The 23,820-nt window shown below is 58.7% G+C and overlaps 4 protein-coding genes across 8 annotated transcripts in view; 2 read left to right on the top strand and 2 right to left on the bottom strand.

Annotated features, from left to right (window-relative positions):
* The first annotated feature begins 1,133 nt into the window (after positions 1-1,133).
* COMMD4 (COMM domain containing 4) lies at positions 1,134-2,973 on the top strand. Its single transcript, XM_030497130.1, has 8 exons — positions 1,134-1,368; positions 1,445-1,516; positions 1,601-1,666; positions 1,985-2,024; positions 2,119-2,238; positions 2,310-2,390; positions 2,575-2,751; positions 2,867-2,973. Exons 1-8 carry the CDS (start codon positions 1,366-1,368, stop codon positions 2,905-2,907), a joined length of 600 nt encoding a protein of 199 aa, XP_030352990.1. The 5' UTR covers positions 1,134-1,365; the 3' UTR covers positions 2,908-2,973.
* Positions 2,971-7,805, top strand: NEIL1 (nei like DNA glycosylase 1). 2 transcript variants are annotated; one of them, XM_030497129.1, is made up of 10 exons: positions 2,971-3,457; positions 3,554-3,667; positions 3,746-3,865; positions 4,271-4,349; positions 5,373-5,472; positions 5,597-5,715; positions 6,163-6,190; positions 6,927-6,988; positions 7,129-7,336; positions 7,422-7,805. In XM_030497129.1, exons 1-10 carry the CDS (start codon positions 3,093-3,095, stop codon positions 7,439-7,441), a joined length of 1,215 nt encoding a protein of 404 aa, XP_030352989.1. In that variant the 5' UTR covers positions 2,971-3,092; the 3' UTR covers positions 7,442-7,805. The 2 variants fall into 2 exon arrangements, with proteins under 2 accessions (XP_030352989.1, XP_030352988.1); XM_030497128.1 differs by having other exon boundaries at positions 2,971-3,667.
* Positions 7,806-8,039: 234 nt separating this feature from the next.
* On the bottom strand, positions 8,040-20,774 carry MAN2C1 (mannosidase alpha class 2C member 1). Of its 3 annotated transcripts, XM_030497125.1 has the most exons (26): positions 20,655-20,774; positions 20,168-20,293; positions 19,068-19,191; positions 18,264-18,334; positions 17,890-18,067; positions 17,257-17,446; positions 16,728-16,834; positions 16,444-16,554; positions 15,512-15,604; positions 14,945-15,061; positions 14,113-14,208; positions 13,686-13,831; positions 13,400-13,523; positions 12,798-12,919; positions 12,239-12,324; positions 11,608-11,778; positions 11,260-11,342; positions 11,010-11,104; positions 10,779-10,883; positions 10,431-10,587; positions 10,008-10,151; positions 9,808-9,917; positions 9,172-9,251; positions 8,920-9,065; positions 8,676-8,779; positions 8,040-8,594 (listed from the first exon to the last, which is right to left on the bottom strand). In XM_030497125.1, the coding sequence occupies exons 1-26, from the start codon at positions 20,744-20,746 to the stop codon at positions 8,477-8,479; spliced, it is 3,096 nt and encodes a 1,031-aa protein (XP_030352985.1). In that variant the 5' UTR covers positions 20,747-20,774; the 3' UTR covers positions 8,040-8,476. The 3 variants fall into 3 exon arrangements, with proteins under 3 accessions (XP_030352985.1, XP_030352987.1, XP_030352986.1); XM_030497127.1 differs by lacking the exon at positions 19,068-19,191 and having other exon boundaries at positions 20,655-20,768; XM_030497126.1 differs by lacking the exons at positions 20,168-20,293; positions 20,655-20,774 and adding an exon at positions 19,344-20,060.
* A 1,613-nt stretch (positions 20,775-22,387) lies between these two features.
* Positions 22,388-23,820, bottom strand: part of SIN3A (SIN3 transcription regulator family member A) — a 33,565-nt gene continuing 32,132 nt past the window's right edge. For both annotated transcript variants that reach the window (XM_030497123.1, XM_030497122.1), the window contains exon 21: positions 22,388-23,762. In XM_030497123.1, coding sequence (XP_030352983.1) covers positions 23,532-23,762 — 231 coding nt within the window. In that variant the 3' untranslated portion in view covers positions 22,388-23,531. The remainder of the gene's footprint in view (positions 23,763-23,820) is intronic.

Below are 23,820 nucleotides of genomic sequence, written 5' to 3'. Positions count from 1 at the left end.
GTTCGGGGGGATCGCGGTGTCCCGGAGGCAGAGTTAATACTAAAGCTGTTGCTGTCAAGCGGTGCTGTCACCCCACCGCGGTGGGTACGGAGCAGGCTAGGCGCGGAGGTGGGGCAGCGCCGCTCCCCGGGGCGGGGACCTGCACCCGCTCCCCGGCTGAGGCGCAGCGGTGGTCGCTGGTTTCCTGCCTCGTCCAAAGCTCCGCGCTGCCGGGAGCCGGGGCCGGATAACGACCCGGGATGAACTGGATGCGGTGGGGCTGGAGCGGACCTGAGGCAGAGCTGGAGCTGAATCACTGAGCATGGGGCTGGAAATAAAGCTTGTGGGAATGAGCTGAAACCATTCAGGGCCGGGATCTCTGCTTGGGGCTGGGATCTTGGCTCGGGCTGGAATAGAGAGCTGGAACTGAGACATGACGGAGCTGGGCCGGAATGAAACTGCTGGAGCTGGAAAATAGAGCTTGTGGGAATGAGCTGAAATCACTTGGGATGGGGGTCTCCTGGGGCCGGGCCGGGGCCGCCTCGGGGATTCCACCTCCATCCCCACCATTCCCGTTGGGAAGCGGCAGCAGAGCAGGTTCCTGCCCCGGGGCTCATGTTCCCCAGGTCCGGGAGCACAGGCGGTTTCCCCCCGGGAAGCGGGTCCCGTGTCCAGCAGCGCAGAGGGAAGCGCAGGTTGGAGCCGCTCTCCCCCTTGGAGAGGAGCGGGGAGCTCAGCCCAGCCCTGGAGCATCCCTCCCATGGGCCCAGCACCCCCAGAGCAGGATGCGGCCAGCTCTGCCCCGTGCCTGCTTTGGAGACCCCCAGCCCTCACTGACCTGGGACTTGAGAATAATAAACCCCGAAACTCCTCCTGGCACTGAGTGTCTGTCTGCAGAGCCGCTTTCTGCCTCCACACACTGGGAAAAGCCCGCTTTTGGGTGGAAAGCCCCCAACACTCCACCTTGCCATTACTGGCAGCCCCCAGCTGTGGGTGCTGCTCCTGTTGGGGTGACGGGCAGCACCCAGCACCCGATTCCCTCACTCCAGCCCCACGAGTGACGCGTTTCCTCAGCCCTTTAACCCCCAGCACTAGAGCCCGGTGAGGCAAAGGCTGGAGCAGACCCAGCACCGCCCGCTGAGGCCAGAAACACCGACTGTGGGGCTGGAAGAAAGCTCCGGAGCCGGGATGAAACCAGCGGTACAGGGGCTGAGCCGCTGCTGCAGGGCCAGCCCCGCTGCACCCCGCGGCGCCCTCTAGCCGGTCTCGGGGCGGCCGCTGCCGGCTCCTCCCCGCAGCATCCGGGGCGGGCGGAGCGCGCTGCTTTCCGCCTCTCCGGGAGCCGTTCCGGGTCGCGGAGGTGGGATCCGCGGCGGTACCGGCGATATGGTGGGGCTGGGGGCCGAGGGGCGGTGTGGGGCGCGGTGGGTCCGCGGCGGGCTCTGACCGCGCTTTCCCCCCGCAGCGGTTCCGGTTCTGCGGGGACCTGGACTGCCCGGATTGGGTCCTGGCCGAGATCAGCACCCTGGCCAAAATCGTTAAGTGCCCGCTCCCCGCGGCCCTGCCCGCTCCTGCCCCGCCGAGCCCGGTGCTCACCCCCTTTCTCTTCCTCCTCCCGCAGTCCTCGGTGAAGCTGAAGCTGATCTGCGCCCAAGTGCTGCGGGACCTGCTGGGCGGGAGCATGGAGGTGAGTGATGGGGGGACACCGCGGGTCTGCTTGCTCCAAACGGCACCTCCGCGCGGGTGCTGCCGGCCAGTACAACCAGTAGTAACTTGGGTAATGAGTAGTGATCCTAAGGTGAGGATTCTACTATCATATGGAATCATATACCGCTCCATTCTAGTGGAAGGTGTCCCTGCCTGTGGCAGGGGGTTGGAACTGGATGAGCTTTAAGGTCCTTTCCAACACAACCCAGTCTGGGATTCTATGATTGCTGGTGTTGGCTGCGGTGCCGTGCGGTACCTGCTGCTCACCATGACGGCCCCATATGCTGTTCTCCTGCAGTATGAGAAGATCCTGAAGCTGACCTTGGATGCCAAGTTAGGTGAGTGCTACCGCCCCGGCTCCCACCACGGTGCTGCCCCTGGGGACGGGCAGCGATGTGGCTGGGGCTGCAGAGCTGACCCTTCCCCACGCAGAGTCAGGGGACGTGAAGGCCACCATCGCCGTCCTCGGCTTCATCCTCTCCAGTGCTGCCAAGCACGGTGTGGACAGCGAGTCCCTCTCCAGCGAGCTGCAGCAGCTGGGGCTGCCCAAAGGTAGGGGGGACCCTGGGGGTGTCACTGTGGTAGGGTCGGTGCCATCGGACAGTTTTGTTGTGCCTTGGCAGAGCACGCCAGCGGGCTGTGCCGGTCCTACGAGGAGAAGCAGAGCTCCCTCCAGGACAGCCTGAGGGCCGCCAGCCTGAGACGTGAGTGTGGCCTTGGGTCTCGGGGCAATGTGTTGGGTCTCTGGGAGGGTGTGTTTGGTCGGGGAGGGGGGGGCTTGGGTCTCAGGGGGGTTGTGTTTGGTCTCAGGGGGGATGTTGGGTCTCAGGGATGGGGTTTTGGGGGTCGGTGTATGTGTGTCTGATGCTGCCCCACCGCCCACCCCAGTGAGCCGGCTGGGCTCGGTGTGCTGGCGCGTGGATTACACCCTCAGCTCCAGCGAGCTGCAGGAGGTCCATGAGCCCCTCGTGCACTTGACCTTCACCGTGCGGGATGGGCAGCATGGGAGCACAGCGGCCGTGCCCATGGCCGTGTCAGCCGACAAGTTCCGGGTGCTGCTGGCAGGTGAGACCCCAGGACAGGAGCTGGTGGTGGCCGCAGGACGGGAGGTGGCAGTGGGGCTGAGGGGACACCGTGGGGCCAGAGCGGCTCCCCCACCACCTGCTCCGTGTCTCCGCAGAGCTGAAGCAGGCGCAGGCGCTGATGAACACACTGAGCTGAGCCGGGCGGCGGCGGGGGGGTCCCGGTGCGCTCGGGGCCAGCTACAATAAACGTGTCGGTGACAGACGCGCCGCGTTGTGATTGGTCCTCCGGTGGACTACAACTCCCGGCGTGCACCGCGGCCTGATGCATGGGCGGCAAGGCTGGACTACAACTCCCGGCGTGCTTTGCGGGCCGTGCAGCCAATGGGAGGCGAGGGCATGGGCTGGGGCATATCCCCAGGGGCGGCGCGCCCCGACGGTGCGTCCGGTCCCTCTTGCCCGGTGTTTCCGGTCCCTCCGTTCCGGTGTCTCCCGTCCCTTCGATCCTTCCACCGCGGTGTGTCCGGTCCCGCGGCCATGCCCGAGTGCCCGGAGCTGCATCTGGCCGGGCGCTACATCAACGAGGAGTGCGGCGCGCTGGTGTTCTCGGGCGGCGTGGAGCGCTCGGCGGTGGGCAGGGGCCCGGAAGTGCCGTTCAGCAGCGAGGCTTACCGCATCTCTGCCGCCGCCCGGGGCAAGGAGCTGCGCCTGACGCTGACCCCGCTGGAATCCGCCGATGCCTCCCAGGGGTTGGTTTTCCGCTTCGGCATGTCGGGGTCGTTCCGGCTGTGCCCCGCCGCGCAGCTCCCGCGCCATGCCCACCTCCGGTTCCTCACCCGCGACAGCCCCCCGCTCGTCCTCTGCTTCATCGATGTCCGTCGCTTCGGGTCGTGGCGCCTGGGGGATGCCTGGGAGCCGGGCCGCGGGCCCTGCGTCCTCTCCGAGTACCAGGCGTTCAGGTTAGCATCCACCAGCCACGGGGAGAGCCCCCAGCTCAGCTGCAGCTGAGGGGAGCATCCCGATGTGCTCCCCTGCAGGGAGAATGTGCTGAAGAACCTGGATGACAAAGCTTTTGACAAGCCCATCTGCGAGGCCCTCTTAAACCAGAAGTTCTTCAATGGAATTGGGAATTATCTCCGTGCCGAGATCCTGTACAGGTAAGAGGCGGTGAGAGGTTTGGGCATCAGGAGTTTGGCAGAGTTTTAGTGGTGGCTCCTCGCCTGGTAGACAGAGGCAAGTGCCAGAACTGAGGGCTCAGGTCCTCTGCAGAGGGGCTTTGGACAAGGGCCTGTAGGGACAGCACAAGGGGAATGGCTTTAACCTGCCAGAGGGGAGATTGAGATGAGCTCTTAGGCAGAAGCTCTTCCCTGTGAGGGTGCTGAGGCGCTGGCACACGGTGCCCAGAGAAGCTGTGGCTGCCCCATCCCTGGCAGTGTTCAAGGCCAGGTTGGACACAGGGGCTTGGAGCAACCTGCTCTAGTGGAAGGTGTCCCTGCCCATGGTGGGGGTTGGAACTGGTCCCTTCCAACACAAACCAGTCTGGGATTCTGTGACTCTCTCAGGGTGAAGATCCCTCCCTTTGAAAAGGCTCGGACTGTGCTGGAGGCCCTGAAGGAGCAGGAGGAGGAGAGGACGAGGAAGGTGAGGAACACCCTCAGAAAGAGGCAGGTTTCCAGCCAGAGGCCATACCAGGGATTTCTTTGCCTTCGGCCCTGTGGGACATCCCAGCCGCTCCAGCAGTGTCTTTCCTTCTGGGAGGGGACCAAACTGAGCTGAGGAGCGCTCCTCATGGGGGTTTGGGCTCAGCAGCAGTGGAGGTGGCTCAGTTTGCTGCCAGCTCCCAGCCTGGGCTCAGCGGCCGCCCTGCCCTGGCTTTGGGCTTAGCTGGGCACGAAGCTCTGGTTCAGGTTGGCTGTTCTGGGCTTGCTCCAGCCCAGAGGCCAGTTTCAGTTTCTGTGTGGTTCCTTGCTCCAATGGGGCAGAACATCATCCCTTGGCCCCTGCAGAGCTCACACCCCCCCCAGCTCACATTGCTGTCAGGAGGAGATTTGCTGCTCCGAGTCTCTCCCATCCCAACAATGGGAATTTTCCCTTCACAACTGTCACGCTTGCTGCGTGGGATCCTTCTCCTCAGGCATGTTACTGTCCTTTGCCATGAACAGCCCCTGTCTGGGCATGTCTGCCCCTCCAGCAGAGTGGAGCAGCTCCATAACCTCACGTGTGGGGCTCGTGCTCACGTGTGGCCAGGCTGACGACCTGTGACAGCACCACATGCCCCTGAGCTGCGCTGGTGCGTGGCCTCTGCCACCGTCAGGAAGCCTCCGGGTGTATTTGGGGCGGGTGAAGAGGAAGAGACGAGGGAAACAAACACTTTACAAGCTTAAAACCTCTGGGGAAGGCTGCAGTGGATCCCTTGGCTGATCTTGTGGCCTCGGGGGGAGAAGTGGCTGGTTTACTGAAGCAGAGAACAACAAACAAGACCTGGGTGCTGCTTGTACAAACTGCTGGTGTTCCTGTGCCAAAGCCTCTACATGTCTTTGTAGCTGTGGGGAATGTCCTAATGTGTAGTTTGAAGCCTGCGATGGAGCAGGTGGGGAGTGAGGGCAGGAGGAGATGGGATCTGGCTGCCGGCGGTGACTTCCCTCCCCTTGTGCCCCCCTGCAGAATCCCTCCCTGACGCTGAGCAAGAAGCTGAAGCGGATGCGGGAGAACCCGGATCTCCTGGAGCTGTGTCACACCGTGCCCATGGAGATCATCGCGGCGGGTGAGGCACCAGGATGGGGAGCCCTGGCCCTGGCGTTCCCAACAGCAGGAAGCTTGGGAGGGCACCCAACAACGTGGTTGCTGCTTCCTCTCTACTTCTGTCCTTTCCTCCTCCCCCTTCCCAGGCCTCTTTGACCCGGCTGACCCGAATAACTACGACGCGTTCAAGGGCTGGCTGCGGTGTTACCTGGTGCCCGGCATGAGCAACCTGCGCGACCGCAACGGCAGGACCATCTGGTTCCACGTAGGAGCCTGGGGTCACTGCCTGGGGCTGGGGGTCCCTGACCACTGCTCCAAGGGGACACCAGCTTCCTGATACCCCCCTCTGCATTACGCTGTGTCACTGGGGGCACTCTCATGGCCAGGCTGCTGGATAGGGAGGTGACAAGGACCCGAGGGATGGTGGGCAGGCTGGAGCAGAGGGGCTGATTGCAGGGATGGGGGCTCAGCTGGTCTGGCAGCCCCATTCCCTCCCTCCTGTGCCCTATGAATGGGTGAGGTGCTGTGGGGACTCACAGAAGGAGCTGATGGGAGAGTCCCCAGGACACAGGACAGGTCCAGTTTCCCTGGCTCCTAGGGAAACGTGGCTGTTTCCCCATCTCTGCCTTGGCCCCGGGTTGGAGAAGGGGCACAGATTCTGCACCCTGCAGAATGGTGTGCCCTGGTCAATGCTCTGTCGCCTTCCTTGCAGGGAAAGCCTGGCCCCATGGCTCCCAAAGGTGAGTAGCCTCTCTCCTCCCCATGGGACCTGCTCTTGCCCTGGGAGGGCTGGAGGCTGTGAAGGCAAAGGCAGGAGCACATGCCCCTCTCCCTGGGGTGCTGACGGGCTTATGGTGTCTGGTGGCTCTGGAGGAGAAGGCTTCCTACCTACCAGCACACCAACCTGCCTGGGCACAGCATTGCACCTGCAGGATATAGAATCCCAGCCTGCTTTGGGTTGAAGGGACCTGAAAGCTCATCCAGTTCCAACCCCCTGCCACGGGCAGGGACACCTTCCACTAGAGCAGGTTGCTCCAAGCCCCTGTGTCCAACCTGGCCTTGAACACTGCCAGGGATGGGGCAGCCACAGCTTCTCTGGGAAAAGTCTGTGCCAGCGCCTCAGCACCCTCACAGGGAAGAGCTTCTGCCTCAGAGCTCATCTCGATCTCCCCTCTGGCAGGTTAAAGCCATTCCCCTTGTCCTGTCCCTCCAGGCCCTTGTCCAAAGCCCCTCTCCAGGTTTCCTGGAGCCCCTTTAGGCACTGGAGCTGCTCTAAGGTCTCCCCTTCAGGAGCCTTCTCTTCTCCAGGCTGCCCCAGCCCAGCTCTCTCAGCCTGGCTCCAGAGCAGAGCTGCTCCAGGATAGTTTTCCAGGCCTGCACCTACATCCCCATTGCTGCCTGCCAGGCTGGTCCCCCGAAGTGTGGGCACTGCCTCATCTCCTCACACACCTAACCTGGTCCCATCTGCTCACGCAGGGCAGGCACCTCGCAAGAAGCGCACTCAGCCCAAGTCAGACCGCAAGGCTCTGACCCCCAAGGTAAGAAGCTTGTGACTGTCCTGTTCCCTGTGCCTTGCTCCAGCTGCTCCCGGGTTCCCAGGGGAGCTCCTCCCTGCAGTTTCTCAGCATGTTCTGTCCAAGCACACTTCTGCTACGCTCCAGCTCTGGTGTCCCCCCAGGTCACCCCACGTGCCTCAAGACGGCGCCCCAGGGCTGCAGCGCAACCCCCCGACTCAGCCAAGGAGGAGGAAGAGGAGGTGGGTGACGGGCCAAGGAAGGGACGTGCTCGCAGGAGGAGGAGCGTGGCCGCTGCTCCAGCCCTGTCCGAGCCTGAGGTGCAAGTCAAGGCTGAAAGGCGGTGCCGGACCTCAGCGCGCAGGGGCAGAGGTGAGGCCGGTTCCCTGCAGCACCAGCGGGGCAGAACCAGACACCCCTCATCTTCTGACTTCTCCTTTCCCTCTGCACCCTCCAGGCACAGCCCCGGCCGTGTGAGTGCTGCCCCTTCCCCAGGGGCCTTTTAGCAGCCACAGGAGCAGCTCAGGGAGGACCTGGGTTAGTGCTGAGGAGCTCAGGGCTGCTCTGTTCCTGTGCCCTGTTCCTGTGCTCACCCCTGCTTGCTACCGCTGCGTCTGCCGCTGCAGGGAGGAGAAGCTGGGCTTGGTGCTGGGGCTGATTTGCTGGGGTTGATTTATCCCGCGTCCTCCTGCTGCCCTCAGGTATTTGAGGGGGATAAGGGCCATGGACCAGTCCTGCTGGACTCTGGACCTTCCCTCTGCATAAGAATGGATTCCCTCTTCCTTTTCCTCCTCCGTTGATCACTGTTTTTAGCTGATTAATAAAATATTTTGTATAGAAATCCCTGTGCCTGCCTTTTTGTGCTAAGGCCCCCCACTCTGGGCCCAGGCTCACCCCCAGATGGGCTGGAGCAGGCTTCCCCTCTACCTCATCCCTCCAGAAATCAAGGTGAGTTCTGCCTCCCTGGTCCCAGGAGGGAGATGCTGCTGAGGAGGGCACTGAGAGCAGCAGCTACAGCAGGGAGGAGGCAGATCAGTGCAGTTACCTGGAAATAAGAAAACAGGCTGGAGCTTGCTTTCGTGTAATTCTCTCATTTATTTGTGCTCCCCTTCTGCAAGAGGCAGGTGAAGGGAGAGGGGAATGACTCTAATGTGTCTTCATGCTCGCTGCAAGGGTCTGGACGTGAGGAAGGCTGAGACACGGGAAAGATGCTTCTCCCCAACCCCACTGGAGTTGGAGCAGCGCCAGTGCAGGACCAGCCAGCCCGTCCCACCACCTTACCCACACTGCAGCCAGTGAGGGGCTCACTCAGGACCCCTGCCCTGGGTGGGAATGGGACAAGTGTCCTGGGCTGAAGAACAGGGTTGTCTTGAGCACTGGGTGGGCAGCGAGGGTGAGAATCTGCCCTTCCCTGGGGCTGCTGCTGCCTCCTTGGGATGGGGGCAGCCTCAGGGTGGGATCTGAGCTCACAGTGTTGGTCCAGGTTGCCCCAAGGGTGATGGATGTCGTCACTCACTGCCTCAAGACCAAGAGGAGGGAGAGCACGCGGAAGGGGGTGAAGGACAGCCTCAGGCCCCGCTGCTCCAGCCGCAGGCGTTCCGGTCCCACCGGCCGCTCCAGGAGGTCACAGCTGGGGGAGAGAGCAGGGGCTGAGGCTGAAGCCACCGCTTCCATCCCCACACGTGCCCCCAGCCCTCCAGAGTGGACTTACAGCATCGCCTCCTCAACGGGCAGTGAGGTCTGGAGCCAGGCGACAACTGTGCTGCCATGTGCCTCGTACAGCCGGACCACCACAGCTCCGGGCCTGTCCTCGGCCTTGGGGGACAGAAGGGAGCTCAGCCACGTGCTAACCCCCTGTCCTCCCCTCGCAGGATGTGCAAAGCACTGCTTCCATCAGCTGCTCCTCACCCTCACCTTAACCCCTTTGCCCTCCCCATGTCTGCCCTGGGACTTGCCTGCTTGACGGTCTCCAGCACGACCGCAGGGGAGCTGACAGAAAAGGCGCTCCAGGGCGGGCACTGGGCAGAGCTGGCCGGGAGCGTGTGCAGGGGGAAGTTCAAGCTGTAGGCACGTTGGATCACACCAGCGTCCTGGAAGGAACCTGCAACGCAAGAACCTCTCTCCAGCCTCCGGACACGCACAGGCAGAGCCGCACTCAGTCCGAGGCTCAGGGGAGCACCCTCCACCCTGCGTGTCCCGTCACTCACCCAGGTGAGGCATCACGGCGTAGGTGAACTGGTGGTGGCCCATGTCTGCTGTGGCATCGGGGGACTTGGGTGCTCTCAGCCTAAGGCAAGAAGGTGACACTGGTGTCTGCGACACACAGTGCAGAGCCAGCGGAGCAAGACAATCACTTCCCATGCTCAAGGCTGGGCCCTGAGGTGGAAGCCAACATGCCCCCAGTTTCTGGCAACAGCAAACAGACCCTGGCCAGCCCCAGAAGCTAAAGGATTTGAAGGGTGTTTTCCTGTGAAACTTGTGGCTGATAGAGTCGAACTGAAACGTGCAGAGTTTGTCTTAGCTTTGTATGCACCCGTAATGTTGCTGTTCCTTCCCTCGCCTTGAGCCTCCCCTCCCGGGGTATGTTTTAGCCAGCAACAGAAAAATGACTTGGTGCAGATGTGGATCTGATCCCTCCTGAATTATCTATGAGCTTCACTCACAGGAATTACACCATCTTTGCGTAATTAAGTCAGCCAAAAGCTCTCAGATGACAGCGAGCCACTTTGATAATACCAGCCTATTCCCTTACTGACTGTGATCATTTAGGACCAGGCATTGCCTTGACCTCCAAGAGACGCCTCGGAAGGCAAAGTGACTGCTGCAGCTCTGCCCTGACTCACAGCGAGAGGCTGAGGACGTTGCCGTGGGCCGATGCCCCGTACTTGCAGTCGTTCAGCAGAGCCACCCCAAAGCCGTGCTCGGAGAGATCCAGCCACTTGTGAGCCCACACCTGCAGGAGGTACCAAGGGGCATGTTCACCACAGAGCTACCGCCTGGGAGCAAGAGCAGCCCTGGCACCAGACCCCCCCTTTCCTCTCACCTCGAATCGAGCCCAGTCCCAGGACGTGTTCCAGTGTGTTGGCCGCTGCAGGTGCCCAAACTGGATCTCGTAGGTGGCGTTTGTGCTCCGGACCTGCACAGGGAACTCCACCTTCAGGAACTTGTGAGCCTCCTTCCATTCAACCTGCATGCACAGCAGAAGGGCATCAGCACGGGGGGCTGACAGGCAGAGGATGCTCCTATCCTTCTCCAGTGCACAGCAGCCAGCTCGCAGCCAGACCCCAGCTACAATAAAACCCCACTAGAATCTGAACACAGACAATTGGTGGGTTCTTCCCACAGGGATCCCCACCCTCAGGCTGCCTTCCCCTAAAGCAGGAGGGGGAACGTGATTGAGGCACAAGGTTCAGCTCACTGCCTGCACAGTGCAATGCTCATATCACACCGCAGCCACTGGCCAAACCTGGGTGAGGAAGCGGAGGTAGGGACACGCGGCATCCAGGATGATCTCCTGGGTCAAGGTGCTGCTTTTCCCTATCTGCAGAGAGAAGGTGGCACTTCCCCGCAGGCCCCCGCCCAGGGTGACCTCCAGAGGCTTCAGTAGCGTTGTCACCGGCTTCCTAGAGGAAAGGATAAAGGCAGAGCTGGTAGATCCAGGTTCCCAAATCCCAATCCAACCTCTCATACAGCGGGCACTGACTTCTGCAGCGTGAATGCTCCGTTACAGCTTTAGTTACAGATAAGACTGACACGGAGACATGAACCTCAGAGCACAATCAAAACCCACATGCTGCATGTGCTGCTCCTCTACCTGGTTTCCAAGTGATAATCCATCACGTCCCAGGCATCCCAGTACAGGGGGACATCATCAAAGAGGGCAAACTGGTTGGCACAGCAGCCATCTGGGAGCGACTCTCTGGAACAAAGTGGAACAGAGGGACAGCAGCATAAGAAGAACTGGCAGGGGAGAGGGTGCACATTTAGAACACCACCTGAGAGAGGTCTGAGAAGCCCAGTTCCAGTAAATGGGTGACAGACGTACCTCTGGGAGTCCACCAGCTGAAGGGAGGTCACACGCCCCATCACATCCAGGCAGACTGCAATCACCCCATTCTCCATGGCAATGGACCCATCCTCCTGGGGGGAAAGGACAGAAACTGATTTCCCAGACCCATGCCTGCAGGAATTGGGTGCCTCTGTTGCAAATCCAGGCTGTGGACTGGCTGCATTCCCTGGATTTCTTGCCAGTCAACCCCTGTATGCAGAGTACATGGATCTGAGGTTGTGCTTACCTGTTTCCTCACTGCCACAAGCTGAGGGGGCAGCAATGGCTCCCTCACTATGGCATAGCCCATGCTGGGGACTGTCACCAGAGCTGGAAAGCAAAGAGGTTCTGTTCCAAAATCTGTCCCAGACCTAAGTCCCACTGTGCTGCCCTGCTGCTCTCATGTCAGAACACCACCTCCTTGCATACCCTCCTCTTCTTCATCCATAGGTCAGGAACAACTCGAAGCCCCAAGGAGTGATTTGACAGGTCAGTAAACCCTCCCCAGGGCATGGAGAGGCAGAGTGTTCCTTTGTTAGCTGTCTCTGCCCCTGTAGGAAGTTCTGATACACGACTTACCCCGAGTTGGACATACCTAAATTCTCTGTTCCAGCCGGCCCAGGCCTGGAGATCACCTCGGTCCGTTCCCAGGGCAAAGTGTTCACCACGAGGGTGCTCCCGGCATTCCCTGCCTCGGGCTCCAGCAGTTCCCTGCACAAGGACTGCACAGCTTCCTGCTGCAGCCCAGCGCCAGCCCTGCGGATCTCTGAGCAACAAAGAGGCCCCAGTTGGATCCAGCCAGTCCCTTCCTCACATCCCAGAGAGTTTCTGGCCCTCCCATGCAATGCACACACACTTCAGCTACTTCAAGCTACAGTTCCTACTGATCGTTCGTTATTACTATCTATTAGGAAGTAATTAAAGTTTAGAATCACTCCTGGCTTTGTTATTACAGGATTACAGTGAGCTATGCCAGCTCTTTGTGGTGCTGTAATAAAAGTGAAGCTACTGCAAGTGCCTGTGGGCAGCCAGGAGCAAACCTTTGCTGGGCTCTATCCCGGGCAGCAGCAAGCAGAGAAGTCCATAAGTTGGGATGGTTTTTAATCCCATGGCTCCGCTGCTAATTCCCTGTTGAGTCAGCACTGATCCAGACACAACCTGCACAGGCTGGACCCGTAGCACTGGGCAGCCCAGGACTGAAACCTCCCCGTGCCCTCCTGGCTCACCTGCATAGTACTGCAGGGCATCCTCAACCACGAGCTGGATACAGCTGCCTGGCAAAACATCATGGAACTGGTTGAGCAGCAATAACCTAAAGCAGAGAGCAGAAACCAGGTGAGGAAGCAGGGGAGAGCACGGGGCTTACCGAGCCCTCTTTGTAAGATGGACAAAGTAACTGTTCCCTATCCCCCCGGTAGCAAACACGTGAGAGAAAAGGGTTTTTTTCCATAACATCCTTTAAATCCCTTTATATTGGGACCTGTGAACTCTCATCTTAGTAAACCACAACCATGGGGAGTAAAAACTACTTTTTTATCCCTCAGGGCTACCAGATGGATTGTTACAAAAGTTCAGACAAGTTAAAACTGGCGAGGAATGAGCTGAGGTCGGAAATGAAGCTTCCAGCCAGCAGAGTTCGATGCTTTGGAGCTACCTGGTGATGAGCCAGGGGAGGTGCCTGCGACATCCCGACCAGAAAGGTGACTGAAACACTTTCCAGGTGGAGCCCTCAGCAGTTTATGGAAGGAGTTGTGCACACACAGCACTGCACGTGCGATCCCTCACCTCCAGAGCCGCTGCAGCTGGCTGCCAGGATACTGGAACCCACCACCCCATGCCATAGCCAAGGTGCTGAGCACTTCAATGTCATGGAGTATCCGCTCGCACTCCCGATTCCCCTTCTTTATCTGGTGTCAAAGCAAGCAGAAAAGGAAGAGAAGGGAGCCCTGCTATTTGCAGGCTTCCTTCTCACCCCTTGAAGAAAGTCTGACAATAGATCTGCCTTTTGGAGTCCTGGCTACGAGGTGGCTGCCACTGTTGAGACCTAAAGGGCACTGTCTGAACCCTGAGCAGTAGAATCATACAATGGTTTGGGTTGGAAAGGACCGTAAGCTCACCCAGTTCCAACCTCCCCCCAACACCTTCCACTAGAGCAGGTTGCTCCAAGCCCCTGTGTCCAACCTGGCCTTGAACACTGCCAGGGATGGGGCAGCCACAGCTTCTCTGGGAAAAGTCTGTGCCAGCGCCTCAGCACCCTCACAGGGAAGAGCTTCTGCCTCAGAGCTCATCTCAATCTCCCCTCTGGCAGGTTAAAGCCATTCCCCTTGTCCTATTGCTACAAAGGGAAGAGAACTGAGAATGGCCACCTCCACCCCATGTGCAGTCACCTGGGCCTGGGTGGTGTAGGTGCCGTTGTGCAGCTCGAGGAAGAGCTCTCCCACCCATGTGTAAAGCTGCGATGACTCCTTCTCCAGGGCAGAAAAGAGCTGGTCGGGAGTGGAGATCTGAACCCTGCAGGAGACACACACAGTGTGGCCAGGGGAGCTGCCTGTGACATCCCAACCAGAAAGGTGACAGAAACCCCAACACAACCACAGTGTTCCCTTCACCCTCCTCCTGCTCCATGCTGCTCTTGCTGCCGGCCAGCAGAGAGGAAAGGAGCTCTCCTCTCACCTTGGCAACCCGTCTGTGTCACTCATTCTCTTCATCCTGTCCAGCATCTTCTGCGTGGGGCCCCCTCCTCCATCTCCAAAGCCAAAGAGGAAGGCGCTGTGGTTCACACGTCCTTTGTCCTTGTTGTTCTTCACTGTTTTCAGCATCTAAAGGGGTTTTGGGACAGCTGCAATGCCCTGGCACCCAGCCCCAGCGCCTCACAAGAAAGCCAGGTCAGCCTGTAGGGTGCAGAGCTCAGTCCTGTCCCACTTCCCCAGCCCAAAGTGCCTAAATCAGGCACAAACACATCTCAGAGGCAGGCAACTGACTGCCAGGCACCCAAACAGCCTTTGCCCAGCCCTGCTGCCAGCTCTCCCGCTCCCTTCCCAGGCAGTGCCCTCTCCTAGAGCCCCAGATCTACACGTGCAGCTCTGGCCACCTCACTCACCTCCTCCACTCGCCCGTGCATCCCATAGGAGTCTCCAGGGGGGAAGTGGGTCAGGACCCGGGAGCCATCGATGCCTTCCCAGAAAAAGGTGTGATGCTGGAGGGGAGCCAAAGGGAAACGTGGAATCTTGTAACCCACAGTGCCAAAATGCTAAAGCACAGCCCCAGTGTTCCCAGCAGGTCCCAAAGATCTCTGGCCATGCTGGCAGCAGAAAGGGATAAATTCACCCTTAGCTCAGTGTTTCCAGGCTCCCAAACTCATCTCCCACACTAATGTGTGCATGGAGGGCACCCTTCAACCACATCAGCACAGAACTCGTGCACTAAAGCCCAAACTTCCTCACAAGCCCTGTCAAACACACGAAGCCCAGCACCTCTGTCACCAGGGAAGTACGGGCACAGGGGACAGGCTCTTCAGAGCCCCTGGAGGATTCAATCTGGGCCTTCTCTCCACAGAGCTGCAGGATGCCCTGATGGATCAGTGCAAGGAGACAGTTGCACAAGGATGGGGAATGCTGCAAGGGCAGCACACAGCACAGGAGAGGCTGGGTTTGCTGTCTGTTAGACCTGCATGCAAATCCCAGCTTCTCATTTGGAAGCAGAAGGAATGTGTAGGCCAGGGCCCCAGCTGGGATCTCTGACCATGTCCCTCCTCTCCCCTAACACCTGACAGGACATTGCTGCCACCATAAACTGGTGGCTTCTGGAAGAAGAGCCTGTGTCAGCTGAGCTGAAGGACTGGCTCAACCCATGGAACCAACAGGCCCAGCCCTGCAGGCAAGACTGCAGCAGCCACAAGCCCATCCCCTGGGAAGAAGGGAAGCACAACTCACCGGGAAGCTGTTCACCAGGTTCCAGCTGAGCTTCTGCGTGAGGAACCGCCTGATCCCACAGCCCTGCATCAGCTGGGGCAGCTGGGCTGAGTATCCAAACGTGTCCGGCAGCCAGAACTGGGAGCAGAGGTGACAGCACCAGGGGGACAGACACACACGTTGAGTCATGCTGGCCCCAAACCACAGCCTGGGCTTTTGGTAGCGAGGCTCTGAGCCCTGCTTGCAGAGGGAACTAAGATGTGTTTTGTAAGGAGCAGTTCTAGGGACCTCCAGGCAATATAACCAAGGCCTGGGGCTGTGCTGGCTTGGAGCAAGCTGGTCTAGTGTGAGGCATCCCTGCCCATGGCAAGGGGTTGGAACTGGATGATCTTAAGGTCCTTTCCAACCCAAACCATTCTGTGATTCTATGATACATGGGGGATTAGCTATTTCCTCATCACAGCTTTAGCTGCAAAAGGCAGGCCAATGCGAGGAACCTGGAAGGCAGACTGGAGATCAAGCCTCACGCACAGCAAGAGGTGGAAGGAGGTGGTGTGCAGGGAAGGTGTGCTGGGAAAGAGCAGGTACCTCTGAGCAGATCCGGCCAAACTGCTGCTGGAAGAAGCGCTGTCCCTGGAGGAACTGCCGCACCATGGACTCGCCGCTGGGGAGGTTCCCATCCTGGGGGGAAGCACAGGGAGCCCCTGCAGCAAAGCAGGCGCTGGGGAAGGGAGGTGTGAGCACCCCATCCCCACCCGCTGGCATCCCAGCCTGGCACATCACGGGCAGGATCTGAACAGAGCAGAGCGCCAAAGAGGGGCAGAGCTCAGCCAGGCCAGACCAAAGCTCCTTTCTCAGGGAATGAGGTGTTGGGGAGAGGGATGGTATTTTTGCTAGGCTGGACACTGCAGTTTTCTGGGCCTGGAGACCACCACCAGCAGCCAGGCTCAGCAAAGGCTCTGCTCCCCCCTCCAGCGTCTGCCTGGTCATAAGAACGTAAGGACATGGGGCTGTTGGAGCAATTCCAGAGGAGGCCACGAAGGTGACCAGGGGCTGGAGCACCTCCTGTGTGGAGACAGGCTGAGAACATTGGGGCTGTTCAGCCTGGAGAAGAGAAACTGCGTGGAGACCTCAGAGCAGCTTCCAGTGTCTGAAGGGGGCTACAAGGATGCTGGAGAGGGACTCTGCATCAGGGACTGTAGTGATAGGACAAGGAGTGATGGGTTCAAACTGAAACAGGGGAAGCTGAAGTTAGATCTAAGGCAGAAGCTCTTCCCTGTGAGGGTGCTGAGGCGCTGGCACAGGGTGCCCAGAGAAGCTGTGGCTGCCCCATCCCTGGCAGTGTTCAAGGCCAGGTTGGACACAGGGGCTTGGAGCAACCTGCTCTAGTGGAAGGTGTCCCTGCCCGTAGCAGGGGGTTAAACTGGATGAGCTTTAAGGTCCCTTCCAACCCAAACCATTCGATGATTACATGGTCCCAGCGGGAGGGTGCAGTGAGCCAGGCTCACCGTGCTTCTCACCATTTCCACCCAGGTGCCTCCAACAGGAACAAACTGCCCCTTTGCCACGAAGTCCTGAATCTGCTCGTAGAGCCCCGGGTACCAGCTCCGCACCCACTCGAACTGCTGGGCCTGCAGAGCACAGAGATCAGGCTCAGCTCCCACCACCTCAACCCACACCAATGTCCCTCCTCTCTGCCACTGCACAGGACGCTCCCCGTCACCCCCTCATCTCATTTTTAGGTCACGCTGGAGAAGCAACACGTCATGAGCAGGAGGAGAGGTCCCAGAGGGATCTCACTGACCTGGGAGCAGGCGAAGGTGAGCTCTGGGTTGCGCTCCATCAGGCGGACCACGGTGACCCAGCTCCGAGCACATTTACGGATGGTCTCCTCATACGGCCACAGCCAGGCTGTGGGGACAGGCACAGCCTCACTGCAGTTATTACCCAGGACAAGCTCCTTTGGGAATGGGATCAGCTGGGGAAAATGCTGGAACAACATGCTAAGTGCCTGACAGCAACACAGCCTGGGCCCTCCAGCTCCCACTTCTGCCTGTTTGTTGAGACTGAAACCCCTCCAGGGACTGGAAATCAAGGGGTGAAGCCCAACAGCAGTCTGTCATTCAGCCCTCATCACCAGCCCACCAGTGTGCTGCAAACAGACACACCTTCCCTTGCCACAGTGATGGACCAGCTATAGGGCAGCACACTGGTCCCTTTCCCTTCCCTTGGGGCACAGTTCCCAGTGCAGGAGCCCCAGGGCAGCCAGCTCTCCCTGTGTGCAGCACACCCTGGCCTCCAGCTCAGCAGAGGGAGCGCAGTGCTGCTCTCACCAGAGTCGATGTGGCAGTGCCCCATGGCGTGGATGGTGTGCTGGCTCTCGCCGTTCCTCTGGCTGAAGACGGCCGCAGCCAGGGCACGGGCAGCAGGGAAGGTGGAGGGGTCCGTCACGTCGCACACGTTCACCATCTGGTTGGCAGTGTACAGTGCCTGGAAACTCCGCTGGTTTTCCTCCCCGAGGAGCTGGGGTGGGGAGTGAGAACAGCTTGACCCTGAGCTCAGCACAGAGCAATGTGGATGCCACCTGCCCCAAGGAGAACCTGGTACCACCGTCCAACATCTGGCTCTGCCAGCGGTGCCAGGTGAACACCGTGTCCCTGCTTCACAGACACAACCTTACACCTTTGCTCATGTGCCTTCTAAAGCCAGGTTACACATACACCCATCCCAGGTGTATGTGTAACCTGTTAGAGCAGGATCTGCTCTAACAGATCCTGCCTTGGGGCAGAAAGTGGATGAAAAAGCAACTCCTATGGCTTCTCTCTGTTCAGTTTTCCACTGCTGCAGACAACCAGAAGCAGCAGCAGCAGCAAACACTTGCTCCTGCAGGGCCTCTTGGTGGTCATGGAACGGCAAGAGGAGGAGATAAAATAAGTTGTGGAAGGGAACAGAAGGGGCTCACAGACCTGGGCCATGTCCAGCAGTATTTCCAGATCCACCAGCAGTTCATAGACATCTCTGTTGAAGACCACCAGCTCAGCCTTGCTCAGGGTGAACCTCCTGTCAGGGTCTGGAGGGGCGATCATACTGCCCTTGCCAGCCCCAAAAAGCCCGTTGCAGGCCAGCTCCACGTACAGCGTCAGGCTGCGGAGACCAACAGGAAACCATCAGGCAGCAGATCACAAGCAAGCGGCTGGGGAAATCCATTCTCCTCCCTGTGGTGGGGCCTGAACAACAGGCAGAGCCCCTGAACGGCTTCTCAGAGGACCAGGACACAGACAAGGATGTGTCATCCCAGCCTCTTGGCTTCAAGCAACGCCAAGCTCCCCACACTACCCACCTGTGGGGCTCCGTCTCTTTCATGCTGCTGGTCAGGATGTAGCTGGTCTTCTCGCCCTCCTTAGTCAGACCCTGCAGGGGAAGATGGCACATTTAACACGTGTCTTCAGAGGTCCATGACAGCAGGATGGGCAGAAGACACCCCAAAGCCCAGCTGGACAGAGGAACTTGGTCCCATGGGCTGTGGGACAAAGCTTCCCACAAGAACAACCAGCACAGAAGCTGCTGCTGCCCCAGCAGTAACACAAACCCTGCGGACACCACCACAGAGCAGGGCAGGGCTGCAAAAGGATACCTGAGCCATTCCAGCCCCGAGCAGGACTGAAGTTGACAACCTCTAGAAACCAGCCAAACCCATCAGCACCAGGCTTGCCCTTTGGGAACAGCCCGCAGCCCCTCTGTGCTCTGACAGCACAGCACGCAGACCATGGAGTCGTCCTCTCCCCACCCATGCAGAGACTCTTCACAAACACCACCCTTCTCTGCACAGCACTTTCTCCCCTATTTAAAGACGGCTCTCCTATTGCCTCAGAGATTATCCTTTGGGGTTAAACAGCTCTACAGCTACATATCCTCCTCCTGTTCTCCTTTGTGACCACTCTGTCTAGACCTCCAGTTGTTCTCAGTTCTCTCCTGTTGGTCCACATGTTATTTTGAGCTCCCCAAAGCATCCCCCTGAAGAATGCACAACAAAGAGGAGGGTGTCTCTTCTCCTGCCATGTTGCAGAGGGCTAAGGGAGATAACCACCCTGTAGAGAGCAGGGTGCCTGGCACAGCTGGCACATCCCGATCCATGCCTCCTTACCTGGACAGGCTGGGCATCTCGCCACACCATGCCCTCCCCATCGCTCTCCCAGACAAAGTGCACTTCCCGCCCTGCCCATGCCGGCGGGATGCTCAGCTCCACCTTAAACCAGCACGTCTCCCACCTGGAAAAGAACAGGCACCAACCTCAGCCCTCCGAGAGATCTGCTCCCAAGGGAAACCACGCTTCCTCGGGGCCTCCATGGGAAAGCAGAGTGGGGACAGCACACTGATGGCATTCAAATGCAGCGATGCTACCTGTCCATACTGCTCTAACCTCGACACGGCGTGGTTGGGAGGTGGCTGTCACACATCACACAGTGCCTGCACATGCCAGCCTTGTTCTGTGCCACTCAAATGCACTGGCCTTTCCCCTCACCGTGAACTGTTGACCTGACCGGTTGCTCTTTCACCAAGTGACACTTTGAACTCTGGCAGTCGTTGCTGAGGTGCTGACAGCAAGCTAAAAGCCAAGCTGAGTGCGGTGCCATGCTCTTTCAAGCTGGCAGGGACTGGAAAACTGCTCCTCCATCCTTCCTGTGCACGCCTTCCAAAAGACAGTGAAACCAGAGCACACCAGGAACTGAATTTACGGCTGGGGAAGGGCAGTGGATCAATATGCCTGGACCTGTGACCCTTCTTATCATGGTCCTTAACCCCTAAGGGCAGGCTTGTGCCCGGGCTGCAAGGAGGCACGGCCCCAGAGGGTGAGGAAGCTGAGCGGGCAGCACACTGACCCCAGCTCCTTCTGGGACCCCAGAGGACCAGACAGTGGCACCATGTCTTTGACCACTGCTGAGGAAAAACCTGATCTTATCCCAGCCCTGACAAAGATCCCACTCAGAAGCATCAGGGTCACAGCCATGACTATGAACATGAGCACAGAGGATCGATGAACCGGGCTCTCCCCTGTCCTCAGAAACAGACACATCTCGGTCTGTCTCCTCTGCCTCCTGGGCAGGCACCTTCTACCTGAAGCACACAAGAGGGAGGACGATCCTCACCTCATTTCTTCGCCATCGAAAGCTCACAAGGACTCACACAAGTAACTCTGAGACACGTCCTCCGGCCCCACCATGGCGATGGAGACCCGGTACTCACGTGGGCCCGAAGGAGTCCCCCACTTTAGCTGGTCTGAATTCCTGCCTGACCGCCTCATCGTACGGGATGCGCCGGGGGGTCTGGAAGCAGGAGAGTGATGCCGGTGGGCAGCGATCCCCAAATAGTCTGTGCGCGGAGATGGGACACCATTAGTGAAGCTGGTGCCGGGGGGTGCGGACAGGGAGCACCCCGCTTGCCCCGTATCACCCTGCCAGCACTTAGCAGCATTAACTGAACACCACAGGAACCCCCCGCTGGAGGGGCTGTTGGAGCCGGGTCTCCACCAGCAGCCCCCCGAGCCGGACTGGGGGCACTGACCACGGTGCCAGGGACACCCCGCGGCAGAGCCGGGGCTGTGTATGTGCTCTGTTCACCGAGCCCCGGGGACGGGGCCTCCCGACGGGCGGTGGCGGTGCGGGACATGGACACGGGGACACGGGGACACGGGGACACGGGGACACAGGGACGGGAGCGGACCCGCGCTCACCTGCCCCGCAGGTTGCAGTCCGTGAAGTAGGTCTCGGAGAGGAACTTCTCGACCCGCTCCAGCGCCGTGCGCCGGTGCTTGGGAGCGGCCATGGTGGCTGCGGGGCGCCGCTGCGCATGCGGGCCCGGCCCGGAGGCGGAGCTGGCTGCCCGGGAGCCCCGCTCCGGTGCTGCTGCTGCTGCTGCCCGCGGCCCGGCCTCCCCGCCCCGCTTCGGGGGCAGCATCCAGCGCGGTGCTCCGTGAATGAACGGGAAACCCGCGGCCCCTCGGAGCGGTCCCGCACCCTCCGCTCGTCCTCCCGTCCCGCTTCTTCCCTTCAGGAACACCCCAGGATTCATGGTGCGTGATGAGGAAGGAAGGAGGAATCCGTATGCAATGGTCAGCCCTGGTATTTTAATGGAAATACCGCACTACAGTCAAGTTTACAACCAGTTGTATAGAAATCACACGGGTGTGGGCAGAGGGTCACGGTACAGAATACAAAAAGCAAGTTAAAAGAAGAAAGAAAAGGGGTAAAGGAGAAGCAAACCGCTGCTATAGTACAGGCGGGAGCAGGGCTGGGATGTGGGATGGACGGAGGGATGGAGGGTGTCCCCGCCACATGCAGGCACCGGCTCCTGGGACACGACACCCACCCAGCAGCAGGTCAGACGTCTCAGTGAACCCCAGATTGTCACCTCCACATCACCTCCCGTGTACACTCGGGGATAGAAAAGATAGGGAGGGGAACAGAGAGCAGTGAGCACGCGTGGAACGTCCGGAATGGGAGAGCCCTTCCTGCCTGCTACAGCGAAGGAGGGGAGCTTATTGCTGGCACACTGTGACTGCTCCCCGCTGGGCTCTTCCCTCTCCTTCCTTCTCTCCATAGGAGGCTCCGGTTCAGGATCTGCCTGCTGAACATTGGCTGCCAATGAGTAGTGGCTCCCAGGTCCCGCTCCGCTCCCCAGCGCTCGTGCTTGTGGAAGGATGGGGAGCTCCGGTGCCGGGAGGAGATGACCTCCTCTCTTGGAGGGGGAAAACAACCCCAGATGAGAGCCCTGGGAGAGGTATAAGGGGCAGCAAAGCCCTTCTCAAGGCTCCCCAGCCAGGGACAATGGAGTTCCGGGTGCTTAGGACTGGCAGCATGGGTTTGTGCAAGGAAAGCTGCCTCCTTTGAGGAGGAGAGACAGTGCAGTTGTGTCTGCCGTGACTTACGAAGTCCGTGCCGACTTCTTATTCTTCTTTAAAAACAGACTCTTTCCCCCTTGTTTTAAATATCTGCCAGCACTAAACTTCTCTACTTAAAAAAATATATATCCCATATGTGGATTTCACTAGTGAAATGCACCGAGACCCTCCCCGCACCCTCCTCTTGCACACACACACACACGCACACAAACACACGCAGAGCAGCTCGAGCAAATACTGGTTTGGTACTTGAGGTGATGTGTTCTCCAACACAGAGAGGGAAAAAGCCATCAGCACCATCAACCCTGGCTATGTAGCTCAGCAACACTTCCCAAAAGCGAAGGTCCTTGGAGCTGGAAGACGAGGTGGATACAAATGACCCACCAGGATCCAACCAAAATTAAAAGAACTTAAAATGACATATTGTATATTTATATATCTTAACAGGCTGCTTCTGCCACAAAGCACACACACTGCCTCTGCTTTTCCCTCTGGGCTGGTGAAGCCAATCGTATGAAATGATGGGATGTTCCCCCCTTCTCCCCCTTCCCACCCCAAAACCTGCGTGCTGCACGGTGCCTTTCAGAGCAAGAAGAGGGCTGGAGGTGAGTGAGTGTCTTCTTCCAGTTAAGAACAAAGACATTGGTTTTATTTACAAAAAAAAAAAGCCAAAAAAAAAAAAAAAGGAAAAAAAAGAAAAGAAAAAAAAAAAGAGGAGAAAAAGTTTCCACACAAAAGCACTACAATGATAACTCCCTTTGGTAAAAAGTGTAATAAATGTCTCCATCGGTCTGTCAGTACTAAGTCTCAAGCCACCTGGTACTATGGTACACAAGAAGCTAGTACAGTTATGCTAGCACATCAAGCATACTTCCTTTAATAAAAAAAAAAAAAAACCAAAACGACAACCAAAAAGCCAAAAAACCCAACAAAAACAAACAAAAAAAAAACCCCAAAATTGACAATTTGTACATTTATTTACAAAAAAAAAAAGAAAAAAAGAAAAGAGAAAAAAAAGGAGGGGAACATGTTAAAATCGTGTTGTTCTGTTGTGTGTGTGTACGTACATGTGTGTGAAAAGCTGGTGCATGGCACTAGGAGAGACTAGTAAACAAGCAGGTACAAAAAATAACCCCCTCCCCCCCCCCCAAAATGAAATAAAAACCAAAACCAAACAGTTCCACTGGCACTAGAAAGGACAGACCGATCTGCACGGGGCGAGCTCAGCCCGGGAGGGATGAGAGGGAGGCGAGAGGAACCCAGGCTCCACTCCGGAGGTGCTGTCGGGCCGCCCCACGGGCGGAGAAGCCAGTGGGGACAGGCACCTGGGAGGGATTTCAGGACACATCCAAGCGGTCCGGTGGTGGAGAAGCCTCCGGGTCTCTTCCCTCGGTGCTCAGGGCCTGGCGGGGAGTCAAAGCCTCAACACTGCTGGTGTGTACGAGCTCGTTGCGTTTCTCTGGGGTGGCTCAGTTCAGAGAAGGGTCCTTCCCGCCCTCGGGGGACACGCGCCCCAGTCCAAGGGCCGGCGGAAATCCGCGTCCCCACAGGGAATCCCGCTGGTGACAGGGTGTACCAGCCACGCACTAGTCAAGTGGCCATGTTACGGAGATACTCAGTGAGGGGAGGAAGGCATCTTCCTCCTTTTCCTTGATGCGCGCACACACACACACCTCTCTCCCGGGCTCTTCCCTCGCCCCGGGGGGAGCTTTAGGGTGTCTTGAATATCGTGCCGTATTTGACGCGGTACTTGTTAATGCTCACAAAGTGCAGGGTCTCTGTGTCACACGTGGTGGTGCAGGGCACCAACCCCTCCAACCCTTCGCCCATGAGCCATTTGTTTGTCTCGGCTGCCATTTCGCGGGGCACGTGCTCCTTGGTCCATTTGTCCACCCAGGCCTGGAACCGCTGGTGCAGCCGCTTGCTCACTCTTTCGTGGGACTACAGAAACAGGAACAGAGGTCAGAAAAAGGCAGCATCGGGTCCCCAAACTGTGACA

The sequence above is a fragment of the Strigops habroptila genome, chromosome 9, assembly GCF_004027225.2.
Source record: "Strigops habroptila isolate Jane chromosome 9, bStrHab1.2.pri, whole genome shotgun sequence".
NCBI classification, from domain to species: Eukaryota; Metazoa; Chordata; class Aves; order Psittaciformes; family Psittacidae; genus Strigops; species Strigops habroptila.
Note: the sequence above shows the minus strand (reverse complement) of the source record. Positions and strands in the feature narration are given on the sequence as shown.